Here is an 18,417-nt window from a genome sequence, read left to right as displayed (position 1 = left end):
TTCAGTGCTTTCAGAGTGTTCATTGTCATAATGACAACTACAAATAATACTTAAATGTAGGCTACATGTAGGCCTAATGAAAAATAATATAATAACTGATATTTAAAGGTAGCAATTAAACAACAAACACTGTTTAGTCTGCGCATCTATTACAACATGTCATTGTCTCCTTGCTCAAGTGGTTTACAAGTGATTTCCATTTTTGTAATGGTTGCCAATTCCTATGGGCATTTTTTTTCACTGTGCTCATCTTTCTGTCTGTCCTGTGCAACTATTTGCAATGCATCAGTGCAATAATGTGATCATAACTGGCCAAAAGTGATAACACCAATGCACTTTTTCTCCACAACATTACCAGACATGCATTTTTTATGCTTCTTTCCTTGAATAGGCTATTAGGCCTACATTTTTAGACAAGAAAAAGATTATCCCTCGGCGACAACAATGCAGTGCAATGAGGAATGTCTTATTGTTATCAAGTGAGGTCACCATTATTGTTCATTGGCTGTAAACTGTAGTGATGTAGGGTAATTTGAACAGGGGTGCAACTTTCTATTTATTTTTTGTCCTCCCCCTCCCCAGTTTTATCATTGTACTGTGATACAAAATGTGGCATCCGGGGGCCGAGGGGTTCGTGCTGATTGTATGGAGATTGTGCAGCAGTGTGTAAGAGGGAGGTTACTAGGTGTGAGAAGTGTGCAGAATGGCATGAGACAAAAGAATGTGTAGCATTGGGGAAAGAAGTGGTATGTGTTAATTGTAGGGGTGCTCATGGGGCTGGGGATCAGAAATGTCCCATAAGAGAGTGGCAGGTTGAGGTTTCCTGGGTTAGAGTAGTGCAGTAGTTGTCATATGTTGAGGCAGTGAAGAAAGTAGAGGAAGATGGGTCAAGGATCCTGAGAGGAATGGTGTGAGTATTAGGTCTGTACCAGTACAGAGATAAACCAGCAAGTGATATATGTTTCAGTAAGATTGGACTGTACTGCAGGGATGGAATGTAAGCCGCAAAAAAAACGAGATTGTGATGGCAGTTGCAGAGAGGTATTTGGGTGTGTGAAACTTTATGTCAGAAGAGTAGCAGGGTATGTTAAGTGGTGGTGTCCCATCCGTTCAAGTTGTTGGCCTGCGGTAGGACTAAATAGATGTAAATAGTGGAGTAGGGTGATGTTTATTTATTATTATGTATATATATTTTTTTTTTGTGAGTGTAGTGTTAAATGGTAGGGTATTTGTTTATTTATTTTTCAAGCAGAGTATAAGGGAGTTATACTCCAGTCTAGTAGGTGGCGGTAATGCAAAATGTATTGGATGCCAATAGCCGTTAAACCTCATCGAATAATATAATATAGCAACGGTGTGTTTTAGGACCATGCAGACCCCTCAGAGCCGTCGGGTAGGCTGTTTGGTGGTTTCAGCTGGCTGAATTACAGTGTACTCGGAATCATGAGCCCCACCGTCTGCACAGTTGAAACATGGACACGTATTTTACATTTCTTACAGTGGTTTGCGGACAAACGCGCTTAAAGTGTATCTTACATAACCAAGTTTCACATGCGTAGGTAGTTTCTTTAAAACAGGACAGACATACTTTTATTTTTCTCCATTCACCCTGCGGGTCAGACGCCGGCCACAAACACACCAGGAATTCTCTTCAGGTAGGCTACTCAACCTGAACATCCGTCTTCACCTTTGAGATGACTCCTTTGACGAGTGCTCTTACTCCTAGATGCAAAGCACGAAACTTGACTACACTTTTCCCAGCTCATCGGCAGCTTCACAATTTGACAACTCAAAATGGGTCTCCCACATATGCATGCTTACTAAACCAACGCATCCCAACACAAAACAATTATCATTCATACACGTATCCTCCATTCAAGTTTTAGGCAACTTCCTTTTTGATCCAGTTTTCGACAATACTTATTATCCATTCAGGACGTTCATCTAAACCAACTTTGCTCGACGCACTGCTTAATTCGAACTCATCATCCACTACCACCATCTCTCCCCCGGAAAATGTTGCTATTGCTGCGTTCAAAACAAACTGGCAACTCGGAAAGATACAGGTCAAATCATTACGTCAGCGACCTTCAGGTCGGAGCTCTAGAAAGAGGCCCGATTCAGTTTAGAACAAACTCGTATTTACAATGACTGCCAAAACCGGACGACGCTGAGCCAATTGTGCGCCGCCCTATGGGACTCTCAATCATGGCCGGATTGTCATACCGCCTGGATTCGAACCAGAGACTGCAGTTACGCCTCTTGCAATGAAATTCAGTGCCTTGGACCGCTGCTCCACTCCGTTCTCGAGTTGTATGACCGTTCAAATAGATGTTTCCCAGTCACCTCGTTTTATTTCGAGTTCCAAATTGTTTGTACTTATGTTTTTAAAGAGGATGAGTCGGTTAGTTGACACCTACTTGTACATTTTTAGTTATAAAACGAAGAAAATATATTGATGATGGGTGTACGGCTCCTTCAAGCGTGTGCTTGTTGTGACTGTCATGCTGATATTGGCTACCTAGAGGTAGCTACTTCCCACGCCATTGCTGGACAGTTGTCAACATATTTTGGTATTACTTGTCAAGCGGGAGCTAAGGGCACTTTGTCCTCGTTGTTGCCGTTCATGCCCTCCCCATTGAGTGGTAGACTGTATGTCTGTATCAATGTGTAGGCTGCTATCTTGAAATAAAGTAACGTGAGAGGAAAATGGCCACGTAACTACCATCGCCGACACGACCATGATACACAGTACGAAGCACTTCAAATCCGTAGGCACAACACCAGAGGTAATGGTCGTTTACTATCGACCAATAGTGAAGCCCAATCAGTCAAGCGAAACGGTCTTGAGTGGCAAGAAACATACCCAATTAGCGGATTCACTTTACATACACCCATTCTTTTCGACACACCCACTCCCCGGTCGCCATTGGGCTGCAGTTACCCATACTTGAACTAGCGCGAGTCAACCAACACTACATGAAAATGGAGGACTGAACGTGGACCGTGCAAGAACATAACGTCGAGGTTTACAAGTGGGTCGAATTGTACGTTATTTATCCAAACGATACTTGGTTAGCATTATTTGTAAATTACAAGCTATGTTTCAATAATGTTTATTTGAAAGTATTGGATAGCTAGCTAGGCGAAGCGCATGGTTGTGGCCTAGCTTGTTCGCGTACGTTACGCGTTTTGTAGTGACGTCAGTTACGGGTGATACAGCACGCTAATTAGTTAACTATATGTTCGTAAATTATTTAGCTTTAAACGAGACCTTGTTTGTGTGTGCATTAATAACGCATGTTGTCTTGTGGCACGAGTTAATGGTGAGGTCACTGTGGTGATAGTTAACTAATCCCAGCAAATGTCTACTAACGGTAACGTTAGGTTAATTTACCGTGTGACTGACTAGTTGCGCCATCCAACACGAGTCTCGTCGTTAGCTAGCATGGTAGCATGCCGTTTGATTTGCCCACCGCGACCTAGCTATAGTAGCTCGCTATCTATGGTGTCGGAGTTCTCAGTGCACGCAGACTCCTTGCGACGTTTTGGCGTTTCTTCCCTGTTGCAGCCACATTACGACGGTCAGGATTCTGTGCGGCCTGAAGAGCTATCCGGCATCTAGTTAGCACAGTCGGAATGAAATGACGTTAGGTATTTGTTTAAATAACAATTCCCTACGCTTTAGAATAACATTGTAGCTCACCGAACGTTAGCTAGTTAACAATGTTGCATTGACCACCCCTCCCCCACACGACAACTGGGGTGGGTCTGGGAGTGTTTCCCCTCTTTCTCACGTGGCTGTGTGCGGTGACCATAGTCGGGGAACAATCTGTGGTGAACCTCTCTTTCTCTCACCCCAACATCGTAGTTCTTAAATAGTTTGAGTCACTGCTTCTTCAAATCCAGACATTTCAAATTCCATCTTGTTTTATTTTTTTATGACGATGTTTCCAAATGGAATGGACGGTAGGAATGATCAAAAGGCCTGAAGTTACCACTGCCTTTTGTTTGCGCCCCATCTATTGGTGAGTTGTAATAATGTGGTGGGCCATTTTGCATTGCGTTTGCAAACCATCAATGTGGTGCTTTGGAGTAAAAGATACCGTTTCTATTCAGAGATGAGCAGTGAATATGAAAAAGATCAGACCAATTATTGAATTGTCAGTGAAAGTAAATGTCAATGTTTCCCTGCATGTGTGTTTGTCTGTCATTGAAACATGGATCAGGGTACACATTTAAAACTGAAGAACTTGTGTATTGGGCTACTTCCATAGAATCAAAAGCCATCCCCAGAGCTGTACTAATATAATCAAGTGGATTTTGACTTGACGTTTTTGGTGTGAAGTGTTTATTTGTTGTGGAAAGCGTTCAGTAGGATTTTACAATCTAGTTCACTGTGTCATTGTGCACATTATGGTGCAATGTTTCTTAATGTACCAATTCACAAAATAAAAATATGACCTACTTGTATTCCAAACAACCCCAACAAAAACGGCATTAATGGTGTCTCCATTTCTTGCTATATTTGTATATCCCCAATCCCCTTTTTTCATTGGGATATTATCATGCTGCATTGATTTATTTGAATCACTCTTGCTGTAGAAGGATAGTACCCAGGTTTTGCTCTTACCACAATTCTACAATTGCAACATAGTTGGTTCTATTTATTCTCAGACATGTTTTCAAGATTGTGGTGTTGTGGTGCCAGACTGCTCTTCGGAAAGTTGTACATGTATAGCAAGCTGCTTTGATCATGGGGAACATGTTCCACTTTGTTGATTTGAATAGGTAAAAAAAACAAATGTTACTTTTAGATACACTACTAGGAATGTTTTATTGAGCTGTGGATTGATACTTTAGCTAATTGTTTATCATGCTACAGAGTTATTGCTCAAAATGATTGAAATGCTACCGTTAGCTGTTTTCAGTTCAACTGCTCTGATTTTTAAGCAGGCCAGAATTATATTATTTTTGGGCAACATTTGTCACATACTGCATTCTGTTACTCAGGGGAAAGAGCATGCATGGTTTGTAACATGTAGGTCTACTTGTTGTGTTTTGTGTGATTTGATAGTGTAAACTACAATGTGGGATTTATGTTAGTTGGGATTGGGACACATTTTTTTTTTTTGTTACTCTGAATGAAGTTAGGTGGGGCTGATAATGATTACCTAGCCTCTTGAGTACTCCCAAAATCTTTTCTGACAAGTTGACTTTGTCTACCTTACATTGAACATAATTTGCAGTTGCAACTATTATTTTGCAACCCGTTTATTTAAATACATCTGATTTAAGTGAACTATCATGAGACTAAAGGAAGTCAATCTGATAATGGCAAATTGTCAGTGATGACATACTGTTTCAGCAGCGTCTTGAATTTTTAATCGGTGACCTATGATCTGAAGTCCTAGACATTGAACAAAGTTAGGAGTTGGCTGGGTGCCAATATGTTGTGATGTATTGTGCTTTTCAAGGCTGCATACTGTTGCAATTTCCAAACCCTCAAATACTTAACAGTTTTATTCTGACTTATCTACAGGTCCAAGATCCCACTACCAGGCCTGTGATGATTACTGATCAGAACCTGCTGTGTGCGGAATCTGAAATCATCAGATAAGCCCTCGGTCAGTGTCCCACCACTACAGATCAGCAGGTTGGCTATTTTTTTTCTGTGAAAGGACAAATGCCATGTACTCATTTGACTTTTGTAAACAGTATTTGTAGTGTAGATGTTTCAACAGACTTGTCCCAGTAGTGGTATTCTATTTTGTTTTTGTAAGAATTTGATGACATTGGAGTATTTTGCCTAATTAGTGAACTTCCTCAGATTTTCTGAGCTTCCAAAATTATTTCCAATAGTAGATATCTTTTGTTAGTGAGTTAAGATGTATCAATGAGCAGCAAAGTCCCAAAATATGGCTTTGTAAAACCTGTGCATTTATAAATATTGTTCTGTGGAGGGGTTTTAGAATATTCACAACTTTGTTACATGAAAAGGCTCCTGCTGTGGTTTGGTCATCTGGGGTGGGCAAACTACGGGCCATATCCTGCCCACCAGCCGATTTGAAATGTGTCTTGCGGGGGATTTGGTTTTTAAAAAATGTGGAAATTGTAATGAACCCATTTATAAAGTACTGCCCTTCTCTGACCCGCAAATCGATTTTGACGAACAAATTGATTTAAAAAAAATCGAAATGTCAAAATCCAGATGTGGCCCGAGCCAAAATGTATTGCCCACCCTGATATAGACTAACAACTGGAGCGTTATCATAACTACAGGCTGCTGTAGCTTGTTTGTGGAAAGGAAGACAATTGGTATGAGAGGACTGCACTCGCTGTCACAAACACATCTGGGATTTTTTTTTTGAAAGGGTTGTCTGTGGATATAAAGAAAGTAGTTGATCACGACAGTGCTGCTCCAACCCCCCTCCCCAAAACAACCACGCACTTCAGTTAAATGGAGTTGAAGAGTAGCTGTCTCACAGTTCGTCTCTTGTGCTCTTCTCTTAACTGTAGATATTCTGTTTGAAAGTAGTGAGTGACTCCATCTATGGAGGAGAATGTGAGTCCTGAGCTCTCTCTAGCTCCTGAGCCAGAGCAGAGCCAGGACCCTATGGATAGCAGCTCTCAAGGTACCTTGGACTAGCTTCTTTTCCCCTTTTCAGTGAGGGGGGGGCGTCATGATTGTCTCCCTTTAAAAGGCACTGCACTGCTGGATCCTCTGCAAATCATTTGTAGGTTGTTAATTAGGGTATAGGGTCAGGATTGCTAGAATCATGACCAGCACAAGGGATTTCACTTTCCCCTTATACACTTTGAATACCTAATTAGCTTTCTAGTCTTTTGATTGGCAAAATCTGCTACTTCACCTAAATGTATTGTCCCTTAATGTGTCATTTACATCAACAGCTATTCTTGAGGACTATAAAGCCGAGAAGGAGGACGGAGAAGATAAAGAAGACCAAGAGCATGGTAACAATGATACGGAGGAAAAGCTAGAGAACGCAGAGCAATCTGCTAAGACCACAAACGAGTTCAAGAAAACCTGGGGATTCCGACGGACCACCATAGCCAAGAGAGAAATGCCCGGAGACACTGCTGCTGAGAGCCAGGATGGCCATGCAGGGCCTGTACGTCGCAGTGGGAGGCAGGCAAAACGCACTGACAAGCTGGAGGAGTTCCTGCTCACCACCAAGAGAGCGCGCACAGTAGGGAGGAGGAGTGCACCTGGCAGCATAGAGGCTGGGGATCCTCCCTCCCAGACCCCTACAGATGCAGAGACTGCCTCCGAGGCCAGTTTTGACGGCAACGCAGAGGCCAAGTCTGTGGACGATAAGCCAGATTCTCCAGTGAGGAAGACGAGGAGCAGGAAGAAGACAACTCGGAAGGCTAAAGGCCGTGGCAGAAGCAGAGTTGGCTCTGTCAGTGATGATGGAAGCTCTGACAATGAGAAGTTTAGTGGCGATGCACTCAAAGAGCTCCAGGAGGAGGAGGAGAAGGGTAGTGGGGATACACCCAAAGAGCTCCAGGAGGAAGAGGAGGGTAGCGGAGATGCACCCAAAGAGCTCCAGGAAGAGGAGGGTAGCACAGATGTACCCAAAGAGCTCCAGGAAGAGGGGGGTAGCGGAGATGCACCCAAAGAGCTCCAGGAAGAGGGGGGTAGCGGAGATGCACCCAAAGAGCTCCAGGAAGAGGAGGGCAGCGGAGATTCATCCAAAGAGCTCCAGGAGGAGGGGAAGGGTAATGGAGATGCACCCAAAGAGCCACAGCCCGAGGAGAAGGAGCAGCAGGACAAGAAGACAACCAGCCCTGACAAGGAAGAGAATGATGACACAGTGCAGCCAGAGCAGGACTCTGTGAAGAAAGAAAAAGAGGAAGAGCAGGAGAAGGACAAAAAGGGGTGCGTGGAGAAGCCCATAGACGCCAGTGGCGAGCGTGCCTCCAGGTCCAGGAGTCCTGCTAAGGCAGCTAGTAGGGGAACCACCCCCAACAAGAGAGACACCAAGTCCAGAGGAGGGATAAAGACCCGCAATGACCAGGAGGAAGATGAATCCCCATCGTCATCCTCATCATCCAGTGACTCCGGTGATGATGAAGGATACGACCCTAATGCACTGTACTGCATCTGTCGACAGAAACACAACAAAAGGTATGCATTTGGATGTCTTTCAATTGGAAATCCAATGCCTCTAGTTCTTACAAATGCTCTGTCTGATCCTTCATGGATTACCTCCGTTGCCCACCTACAAGGGGATGGGCGGTTAGTGATTAGTTGGCCGGAGTGATGTGCTTGACTTGTATTCTATGCTTTAGCAGCGACTTTGTTCCACATTGTTAACCCACTTTCGGACTAGCTGTTTTTTTTTCATATCTGTCTCTGTGCTCTGCTAAGTGTTCTGTGTGCACCCAGGTTCATGATCTGCTGCGACCGCTGTGAGGAGTGGTTCCATGGAGACTGTGTGGGCATCACTGAGGCTCGTGGACGTCTGATGGAGAGGAACGGGGAGGACTACGTCTGCCCTAACTGCACCACCAAGAAGAGCCAGACGACCAAGCCCAATGGCAAACCCAAAGCAGCTGCCCCCGGGGCCCTCAAGGCCGAGCAGAGCCCCTCTGTGGCGGCTCCCTCAGCTGGGATGGAAGAAAAGGGTGACGACTTGGGGATCAAAGGGAGGATAGAGAAGACCACCAACCCCAGTGGGAAAAAGAAGATCAAGATCTTTCAGGCGGTAGGTTTCTGTTACTTTTCTCACAGCCCCGGTGGATGAAATCAACAAATGATCTATTCAGGCTTATAATGTCATGCCAATAATGACTTACTTAAAGATGTCTGAGAGCACCATATTAGGGATGGGCGTGAGTACTCGATTCAAGGTCTGTATTTGATTATTAATAGAGTACAAGCACTCAATGTATATGCACAGATGTAGAGAATGTCAAGTGTAGTGAAAACAATTCCTTTTCAGTTGTGTATCAGAACAACCAGAAATTGGAACAACCAATGGTGTACCGCAAACTGTATTTCCATCAGCTTTTTAAATAATTGCGTATGCGAACATACTTTCTTTGAAATGACCATCCCTACTCCATATGACAATTTGTATATTGTAATCCCTGACACTTTTGCCTGTACAAGAATCCGTCTGTGGCATTGTCTGTGTTGCACTGTGCACCTGTGTGTGACCTGTTTGAATTTCATCAGGCGGCAGAGGAGTCTAAGCTGCCCAAATGCATCGGGCCAGGCTGTGAGAAGACCGCCCTGAAGGACTCTGTCTACTGCGGCAGCGAGTGCATCCTGAGACACGCCGCCGCAGCCATGGCAGCCAAGTCAATTTCTGAACCCAAACAGAAAGATCAAGACAAGGCTAAGGGACAGAAAAAAACACCTGGTGCCAGGGCAACGACCAAGGTAAACAAAGGGTTCATAAGATAACAACGATGTTTATATTTTCACCTATTGTTCTGGAGAGTTGAGAAACCTTTCACTGATCTTATTGGAACTAGTGCACTGGTTATTAATACAACGAGTGGAGCATAAATTAAGTGCAATATGTATTCCAATGTTTTTGAAATAAGTTTTCTAAATCTGCCCCAAAAATGTGCACCAATTTCTTATGAAATTCTATATTTCTTTCTGTGAAATTGTGACTCTCATTACCAATGACTAACAAGGCCAGGCTAGATTTTTTTTTCTTTCTGAAATATCTTGAGTAATTATAGTGAAATGACAAAATGTCTGTTTACTTGCTAGATAATTTTTTCCTGAGTCATTGTTAATATTCAATGGAAGGTTGGCAATTGATTGCATCAGAAGGAACTACAAAACAGAATTCTGTTATGGGGAACAACTTGCCGAGGAGGGATGGGGTGACGTTGCCCCAGGATAAATTTTTCATGCCTTTTGACTTATTCTACATTCTGTTGCAGCCTGAATTTAAAAAACAAAAAATTAAAAAAATATTTTTAAAAACATCCAACCCATCTACACGCGATACCCCATAATGACAAAGTGAAAACATGTTTTTAGAAATTTTGGCAAATGTATTGAAAATTTAAATGGAGCGATCTAAGTATTCACACCCCTTTGCTATCACCATCAAAATTTAGCTCAGTTTAAAGACTTACACTAGTCCAAAAAGTTGCACCCCTTCCAAAATGGCCCGGGGGTTTCCCATCCCTGCCCGATATGCGTTTTACATTTTTTTATTTAGAGATCCAGACCCTAGGACAACTAGACCCATTTGATATAGACCTGGTCGGGTCTGATCCAAGTGAGGGAAGCAACAGAAAAGTCCATTTTAAGCTACTTTATTAGCCGGAGCTGATTCAGCTTGAGGTAGGAAGTGGTGACACGAGCAGGGTCCTTGCTGTGTGTGTGTAGACTACTGTGAGAGTGAGCAAGGGACACTGAGTGCAGGGAGGAGGGAGAGATGGCAACCACTAAGCCGACTTGAGCTATAGTAGACTAATAGCTGCCATATCTAGGTTATTTCATTCAATATGATTACGTAGTACCTGTCTTGACTGCATCAAACTGTGAGAAGCTAATCCATTCAGAATATTTAAGTAGCAGCCTACATGTTGGCTCTTGGTTGTTGTAGCCTATCCTTCAACTTGTAATTCCATCTTCCATTGATTTTAGGTATCTCATAACTTTTGCCACACAGGGAGGCTCTGACTAGCCTATTTTCATGACTTATGATTGGCCAACAACAAGCTACACTCTCCACTCTTGTGAAAAGCAAGACCCGCAGCATAAATTATACAATATCGCTCTCTACTGCAGTGGTCACGTTTGGATATGTATGGGTCCCTCCTGACAAGCCAGTTAAAGTTACACTGACTTGTGACATTTATTTAGAATTCTGGCTCCGGACCCCCTCGGGTATTTGGGTAGAGGTGGATCCGTGACGACCTCTAGCACAGGTGCATCCAATTTCCTTTGATCAACTTGATTGGAGTCCACCTGTGGCCAATTAAATTCTTTGGACATGATTTAGAAAAACACACCGGTCTATATAAGATCCCACAGTTGACTGCATGTCAGAGCAGAAGCCATACCATGAAGTCCAAGGAACTCTCCGAAGATCTCCAAGTTGGAATTGTGATGAGGCATATAGTATCTGGGGAAGGGTGTGAAACAATTTCTAGATTGTTGAACGTTTCCAAGAGTAGTGGTCTCCATCGTTAGGAAATGGGAAAAATCTGGAACTACCCAGAGTTGGCCGTCCGACCAAACTGTGCAACCAGGCAATAAGGACCTTGGGTTCTTGGTCACCTCCCTGACCAATGAACACTCTGACAGAAATAGAGAGTGCCTTGGCTGAGATGGGATAACCTGGCAGAAGGACAACAGTCTCTGGTGAAGTGCTGTAATCTGGGCTCTATAGGTTAGTGGCCAGACGGAAGCCACTCTTGAGAAATAGGCACATGACTGCATGCCTGGAGGTGGCAGAAAGGCTTGTAATTTAAGGCAAACGAGTCTGATGTGATGAGACATTTTACTCTGAATGCAAAGGGCTATATCTGGAGAGGAGCAGGCACAGCTCATCACCCGTCTAACACAATCTATACTGTGAAGTATGGTGGTGGCAGCTTAGTTACAGTTCATATAAGGAAATCGCTCAATTCATAAACTCATTAGGCCCAAATCTATGGATTACACATCACCTGGGAATACGGAAATGCATTGGTTGGTCACACAGTGCATTTGGAAAGTATTCAGACCCCTTGACTTTTTCCACATTTTGTTACTTTAGTCTTATTCTAAAATGGATAAAATATTTTTTCCCCCTCTATTTACACACACTACCCCCACAATGACGAAGCAGGTTTTTAGAAATTTTAGCAAATGTATTACAAATAAACTGATCACATTTACATTGGTATTCAGACCCTTTACTCAGTACTTTGTTGAAGAACCGTTGGCAGCGATTTCAGCCTTACAGCCTTGTGTCTTTGGTATGACGTTACAAGCTTGGTACACCTGTATTTTGGGAGTTTTTCCCATTCTCTGCAGATCCTCTCTAGCTCTGTCAGGTTGGATGGGGAGTGTCGCTGCACAGCTATTTTCATGTCTCTACAGAGATGCTCGATCGGGTTCAAGTCTGGGTCCCGGCTGGGCCACTCAAGGACATTCAGAGATGTGTCCTGAAGCCGCTCCTGCTCCGTTAATCTTTGCCTCGGTCCTGACTAGTGTCCCAGTCCCTGCTGCTGAAAAACAGGCCTTTCATCTTGCCACTCAACCATAAAGGCCCTGACCAAGACCCTTCTCCCCCGATTGCTCTGTTTGGCCGGACGGCCAGCTCTAGGAAGGGTCCAAATGATAGAGGCCGCGGTGTTCTTAGGAACCTTCGATGCTGCAGAAATATTTTGGTACCCTTCCTTAGATCTGTGCATCGACACAATCCTGTCTCCGAGCTTTACGGACAGTTCATTCGACCTAATGGCTTGGTTTTTGCTCTGACATGCACTGTCAACTGTGGAACCTTTATTTAGACAGGTGTGCCTTTCCAAATGATGTCCAATCATTTGAATTTACAGCAGGTGGACTCCAATCAAGTTGTAGAAACATCTCAAGGATAATCAATGGAAACAGGATGCACCTGAGCTCAATTGTGAGTCTCATAGCAAAGGGCCTGAATACTTATGTAATTAAGGTATTTTATTTTATTTTTTATAAATTTGCAAACATTTCCAAACATGTTTTTGCTTTGTCATTATGGGGTAGTGTGTGTATTGAGGAAACATTTAGTTAATCCAGCTTAGAATAAGGCTGTAATGTAACAATGTGGAAAGGTCTAGGAGTCAGAATACTTTGTTATGCACTGTGCATGAAAAAGGGCCGTGGATCAGAACCTGTCCGTATCTGGTGTGACCACCATTTTTATCATGCAGCCTGACACATCTCCTTTGCATAGAGTTGATCAGGCTGCTGATTGTGTTCTTTGGAATGTTTTCCCACTCTTCAATGGCTGTGCGAAGTTGCTGGTAATTGGCGGCAACTTGAACACGCTGTCGTACATGTCAATCCAGAGCGTCGCAAACATGCTCCATGTCTGGTGAGTATGCAGGCCATGGAAGAACTGGGACATTGAGCTTCCAGGAATTGTGTACAGATCCTTGGGGGCCGTGCATTATCGTGCTGAAGCGTGAGGTGATGGCATGACAATGGTCTCAGGATCTCGTCACGGTATCTCTGCTTTCAAATTGCCATCGATAAAATGTTGTTTGTTCGTTGTCTGTAGCTTATGCCTCCCCATAACATAAACCCACCGCCACCATGGGGCACTCTTTACGGAGTCTTCCATCTCGGTGAATTTGAAACTGGGATTCGTCCTTGAAGAGCACACTACTCCAGCGCACCGGTGAGCATTTGAACTCTGAATTCAGATCAAAACCTTGGTGAGGACGACGAGCACACAGATGCGCTTCCCTGAGATGATTTCTGACAGTTTTTGCAGAAATTCGTTGTTTGTGCAAACCTATAGTTACATCAGCTCTCCGGCTTGCTAGTCTCTGACCATCCCTCAGGTGAAGAAGCCGGATGTGGAGGTCCTGGGCTGGCATGGTTACACGTGGTCTACTGTTGTGAGGCCGGTTGGCTGTACTACCAAAGTCTAAAAACAATAACGTTGGAGGCGGCTTATGGTAGAGAAATTGCATTTAAATTCTCTGCCAACAGCTCTGGTGGACATTCCTGCAGTCAGCATGCCAATTGCACGCTCCCTCAATTTGAGACATCTGTGGCATTGTGTTGTGTGACAGAACTGCACATTTTAGCGTGGCCTTTTTTGTCCCCCAGTACAAGGTGCAACTATGTAACAACCATGCTGATATGCCACACCCGTCAGGTGGATGGAATATCTTGGCAAATGAGAAATGTTCACTAATAGGGATGTAAACAAATTTGTCTACAATTTGAGATTGTTTTTTTTTTTGCGAATGGGACATTTCTAGGATCTTTTGTTTCAGCTGATTGGACCAACAGTTTAGATATTTTTGTTCAGTATACATCCTGCATTACACAAATCAAGTTTTGCTATGGAACCTTTCCTGTGCCCTGTTACTGATTTTTGACTGAATGTCTCTTCATGCAGAAGAGTTCCACCACCGGAAGGAAGACCAGCAAGAAGTCCACAGAGGAGGAGTCGTCTGACAGTGAGGATGACAAGAAGGATGGTGATGAAGAGCAGAATGCAGAGCAGCAGCCACCACCACCCACCATGTCGTCCTGGTCCAGCGACCATAATTACAATGCAGTAACGCCAGAAAAGACTACACCCATAGCACCACCAACAGTGTTAAACAAAACGTGTATGTATCTCTTTGAAGGTCTTAATAATCCACTTTTAAACATTTTGTCGTCTCTCACTATAGGGGTTGTCAAGTGAGCCATCTGAATGTATTTGCATCGCTCTATTACGAGTTCTTAAACAAAACCACATTATTTTCCCATTGATAAATGTGGTTGCTGTTATGGCAACGTAATGCCTTCAATCAGTGGTGTCACGTTTATTTCATGGAGGGCCTAGCTTTAGTTCATCAATCAAGTCCAAGGGAGGAGCGAAAACCCGCAGACACTTGGGCCTCTTTGGAATGAGATTGACACACGTGCCTTAGATTAATGGCCCAGATCTTTGGGGAAAGCACTAATGAGAATGGGTCCCCAAATGTATTTGGAGTTTGAAAGTGTGTTTCATGGTTACTTAGTCAGGTATACAAAATTACTGAGTGGGTAAGTACACATTTCTATGAAAGGATACAAACGTGACTATTTTAGGATTTATTTCTAAAGCTGTGTGTAAAAAAACAAAAAAAAACCCACACAAAAAACAGTAACCATGAACAAAGCAATGATTGGGGATTATTTATGATAAAGGAATCAAAGGTTACTGTATGCAGTGCAAATGTGTGTTGGCACTCGTGTGGTGCGTGTGAGAATCTCCACGTGCTCCTCCAAACTGCTGTTCATCTAGAGGCAGTCCCTCTCGAGCAGGTAGGTCTCAGTGTTTTTTAAAGTTTTTAATCCTGGATTTATACAGGGAACTATACAGAAATACAGCTCACACTGTTGATGAATTGAGCTATAAGTATTCGGTGCAACCAAGGAAGTATTCACGATTAGCATTGTGAATGGTGTGCTGTTTCTTTATTGAATGTCATGCATCCAAACTCCCTCTGGGGCGCTGGCGATAAAATAAAAGGTGTTAAGACAGATTTTTTGGAAGCCTTGATTGATTATATGAGGGGTCTCGGATTACTTAGGATGTCCTGGCCAGTTTCTCTCGGACAGCATGTGACACAGATCTACACGCCATGAGGGGAAGTGAAAGTCTGAAGCGGACTGACTCGGACAGCTGGAACAGGAAATCTATTGTTTCTTCTACTGAGACAAGACCTGCTGAAGACACTGCCCAGAAGTCTTCAGCGCAGAAGTATTAGATGACCAGAAGAAGAGCGGAACACCAGAGTCGTCATCAACTAAACATAAAGAGCAGGGTGGCAGACCATTATTACCTAAGTTCTACCACACTTCTGTTTTACTGATATGAAACTACTGAGACTTTTAGGGACAATTTAGTATTTTTTGCTATGAACTCAGCTTTGTTTCAAAGCTTTAGCCAGGTTTCTAATTTTGAGGGAAGTAAATTAGACAGGTTATGGATAGTTTGGAATGCAAGTATTTTAAATGTGTGTATTTGCATTGGTAGTTCATGACTTCAGGAATCTGCTTAGCCATGTAATTACAGCTGCCTGTTCTTCAGATGTATGGGGAGAGATGCCATATGTTATTAACTCATGACCTGCTTGCATGTCTATACACTCAGATCTCCAATATATTATTTTGCGCACATACATTTTGATAGTTTGCCAAGTGTTTTTGTGAGCAAATCAGTCGCATTGAAATTCCTATTGTGGCCTGTTTGTCTAAAAGGGTCTTGTTTGAAATCTGTGTATACGAACATATTGGTGGTTTTAAAAGAATGCAAGTGATGATTGTACAGGTAAGAACAGGTTTAGTAGTTAGGGCTGGAGGTGAATGATGTGTGCCTTTGGCTCAACGAGCAATTGTGTAATTGGACATGGCAGTAGCATTTTCTGCTGATGGCACTCACAGGTATTTCCGTTTTTAATGTACAGACATTTCTCATACTTTGGTAATGAGAAACACTGACGTGGCAGAAAATATCTGCTTTAACAAAGCTATGACTAATATCGATGTCCAAATTTTTACATATCAATTCATACAAAAGCAATTGGTACTAGAATACTTGTCACGCACAACCAGTGCCCCTGGGGAAACAAATATTTTGTCTTTATTGAACGCTCAGATGTGTGTACAGCTGAAGGTAGATGGTATTGTTAGAACAACCCTAGCTCCTTGCTGGCCTCACAGCAATATGAATTTTCAGTGGTGAAAATATCAGATTTGGTGTGGGATGTATGAAGATATGTAGAAGGAGATGAACGTTCAGACATTCTTTGCCCAAACATGGTAAGTTGGACTATTGGTTGTTTTCTGGCCACTTGATGCAGTGGGTCAACTAGTGGGATCTTCAAAGGGAGAGTTGCATCCTAATGGTATCTAATTTTAGTTTTGTGTAAACCCCTGTACCCAGTGACTTTCCAGACAAGTGGTTTTTTAAGGGCTTAATATCTGATGGGTTGTTGATCGGGGTCTAGTGCTGTGGTTCAGGAACGGATGTCAAATGGTATGCATTCATATACTGTGTTGCTTTTTTTGTGCTAATTTAGTACACAGTCGGGCCTAGGAGCGTTTAGTACGTTGGTCCCTTATAACACTGAAGTGGTGTCTTGCCTACATTCTTCATGAAGAGGATCACCACCATTTGAACTAATGTTGAGAAGATTGGAATTGCAGCACCCCAAAAATGGGTCCTTTTTATCCAAATTAATTTGACATCAATTTTAGCCAGAGAATAAAATATTTCCAAATTCTGTTTTATATTTATTTAACCTATTTTATGTGCATGCTTATGGTTGGCTTTCTCTGTGTGTGGAAAGATGTATTTTAACCAGGTTTATTTTGTGTTTGTAGGGGTATTTATCATTAGATCCAAAAGGGGGAGGAGGTCCCATCTTCAATATTTTGTTCTTTGGATGCATTCTGGTGTTTTTTTCTGGCAGTCTGTCAATAAGTGAATCTAAGATCACATTACATATGCCATCATTGTAAATAATTATGTGTTCTTAACTGATTTGCTATTTAAATGTTTTAAATTTTTCTCCCTGAATTCAATTGATTTGTCATTTTTTCATGGTGGGTCATAAACTGTTTCTACTTGTGTTTAATGCTAGCTGTTTTACGCTCCACAGCTCCTGTAGAGAAGGAGAGTGAAGAGGACCAGAGTGAGAAGGAATCAACCCCTTCTGAGAAGAAGTCACCTGCTTCTACAGCGCCGCTCAAAGGAGGAAAGAAGTCCCCCGGCCCCAAATTATTAAAGACATACACCAGACGCAATAAACCAACAACTCCAGGCAGCAGTGCTAAGGCACCAAAGAAACAACCACCCCCCCCTCCTAACAAAACCAAATCCAAGAAACCACCTCCACCGCCTGCTGTCCTGACCCCTTCTGCCCCTGGTTCTTTAGATGCCCCACGACATCACGTCACAGGAGCCCTGAGGGTTGGCAAGTCCAGCTTTACCATCCCTAAGAAGCAGGTCCAGCCCCAGCAAAGGGACTCCTCAGGTCGTAGTCCGTCCAGAGTAGCATCCTCAGCCCCTTCTACACGACACCATGAGCCAGGCGCTTCTGCAACTTCCATGATGTGCCCGACAGCTCCGCCCAACAACCAGATGAGACAGAACATCCGCCGCTCGCTCACAGACATCCTCTACAAGAGGTGAGTATCCCAGAAGTCCTAGACCTAGACTGATCCACGTTTCGAGAGAATGGCTTACATTGTCTCTTGAACTTCATGCAAGGTCATTCATCTGATTTATGGTTTTAATGTAAAAAAAAAAAAAAGATTTAAGAGAATACTAAGTTGTTGTAGGCCAATGGAAAATACATTTGAAGTCAGAAGTTTACATACACTTAGGTTGGAGTCATTAATACTAATTTTTCAACCACTCCACAAATTTCTTGTTAACAAACTATAGTTTTGGCAAATCGGTTAGGACGTCTACTTTGTGCATGACACAAGTCATTTTTCCAGCAATTGTTTACAGACAGATTATTTCACTTATAACTGTCACAATTCCAGTGGGTCAGAAGTTTACATACACTAAGTTGACTGTGCCTTTAAACAGCTTGGAAAATTCCAGAAAATCATGTCATGGCTTTAGAAGCTTCTGATAGGCCTTGAAATACATCCACAGGTACACCACCAAATGACTCAAATTATAGCCTATCTTCAAACTCAGTGCCTCTTTGCTTGACATGGGA

At 42.9% G+C, this 18,417-nt stretch overlaps 1 protein-coding gene across 15 annotated transcripts in view; it reads left to right on the top strand.

Annotated features, from left to right (window-relative positions):
• Positions 1-1,391: 1,391 nt before the first annotated feature.
• LOC112254393 (death-inducer obliterator 1) overlaps positions 1,392-18,417 on the top strand; it is a 28,798-nt gene continuing 11,772 nt past the window's right edge. For 2 of the 15 annotated variants that reach the window (XM_024426951.2, XM_024426944.2), the window contains exons 1-8: positions 2,898-3,047; positions 5,543-5,656; positions 6,520-6,635; positions 6,913-8,152; positions 8,414-8,732; positions 9,206-9,412; positions 14,103-14,319; positions 17,326-17,872. In XM_024426951.2, coding sequence (XP_024282719.2) covers positions 6,554-6,635; positions 6,913-8,152; positions 8,414-8,732; positions 9,206-9,412; positions 14,103-14,319; positions 17,326-17,872 — 2,612 coding nt within the window. In that variant the 5' untranslated portion in view covers positions 2,898-3,047; positions 5,543-5,656; positions 6,520-6,553. Of the gene's footprint in view, positions 1,656-2,896; positions 3,048-3,973; positions 4,029-5,542; positions 5,657-6,519; positions 6,636-6,912; positions 8,153-8,413; positions 8,733-9,205; positions 9,413-14,102; positions 14,320-17,325; positions 17,873-18,417 lie in introns of those variants that run through there. The other 13 variants (XM_024426948.2, XM_024426947.2, XM_042324319.1 and 10 more) reach the window with 13 other exon arrangements.

This window comes from Oncorhynchus tshawytscha, linkage group LG07 (assembly GCF_018296145.1).
Source record: "Oncorhynchus tshawytscha isolate Ot180627B linkage group LG07, Otsh_v2.0, whole genome shotgun sequence".
Taxonomy (NCBI): domain Eukaryota; kingdom Metazoa; phylum Chordata; class Actinopteri; order Salmoniformes; family Salmonidae; genus Oncorhynchus; species Oncorhynchus tshawytscha.
The sequence above is the reverse complement of the archived record's forward strand: the minus strand, read 5'-3'. Positions and strand labels throughout refer to the sequence as shown.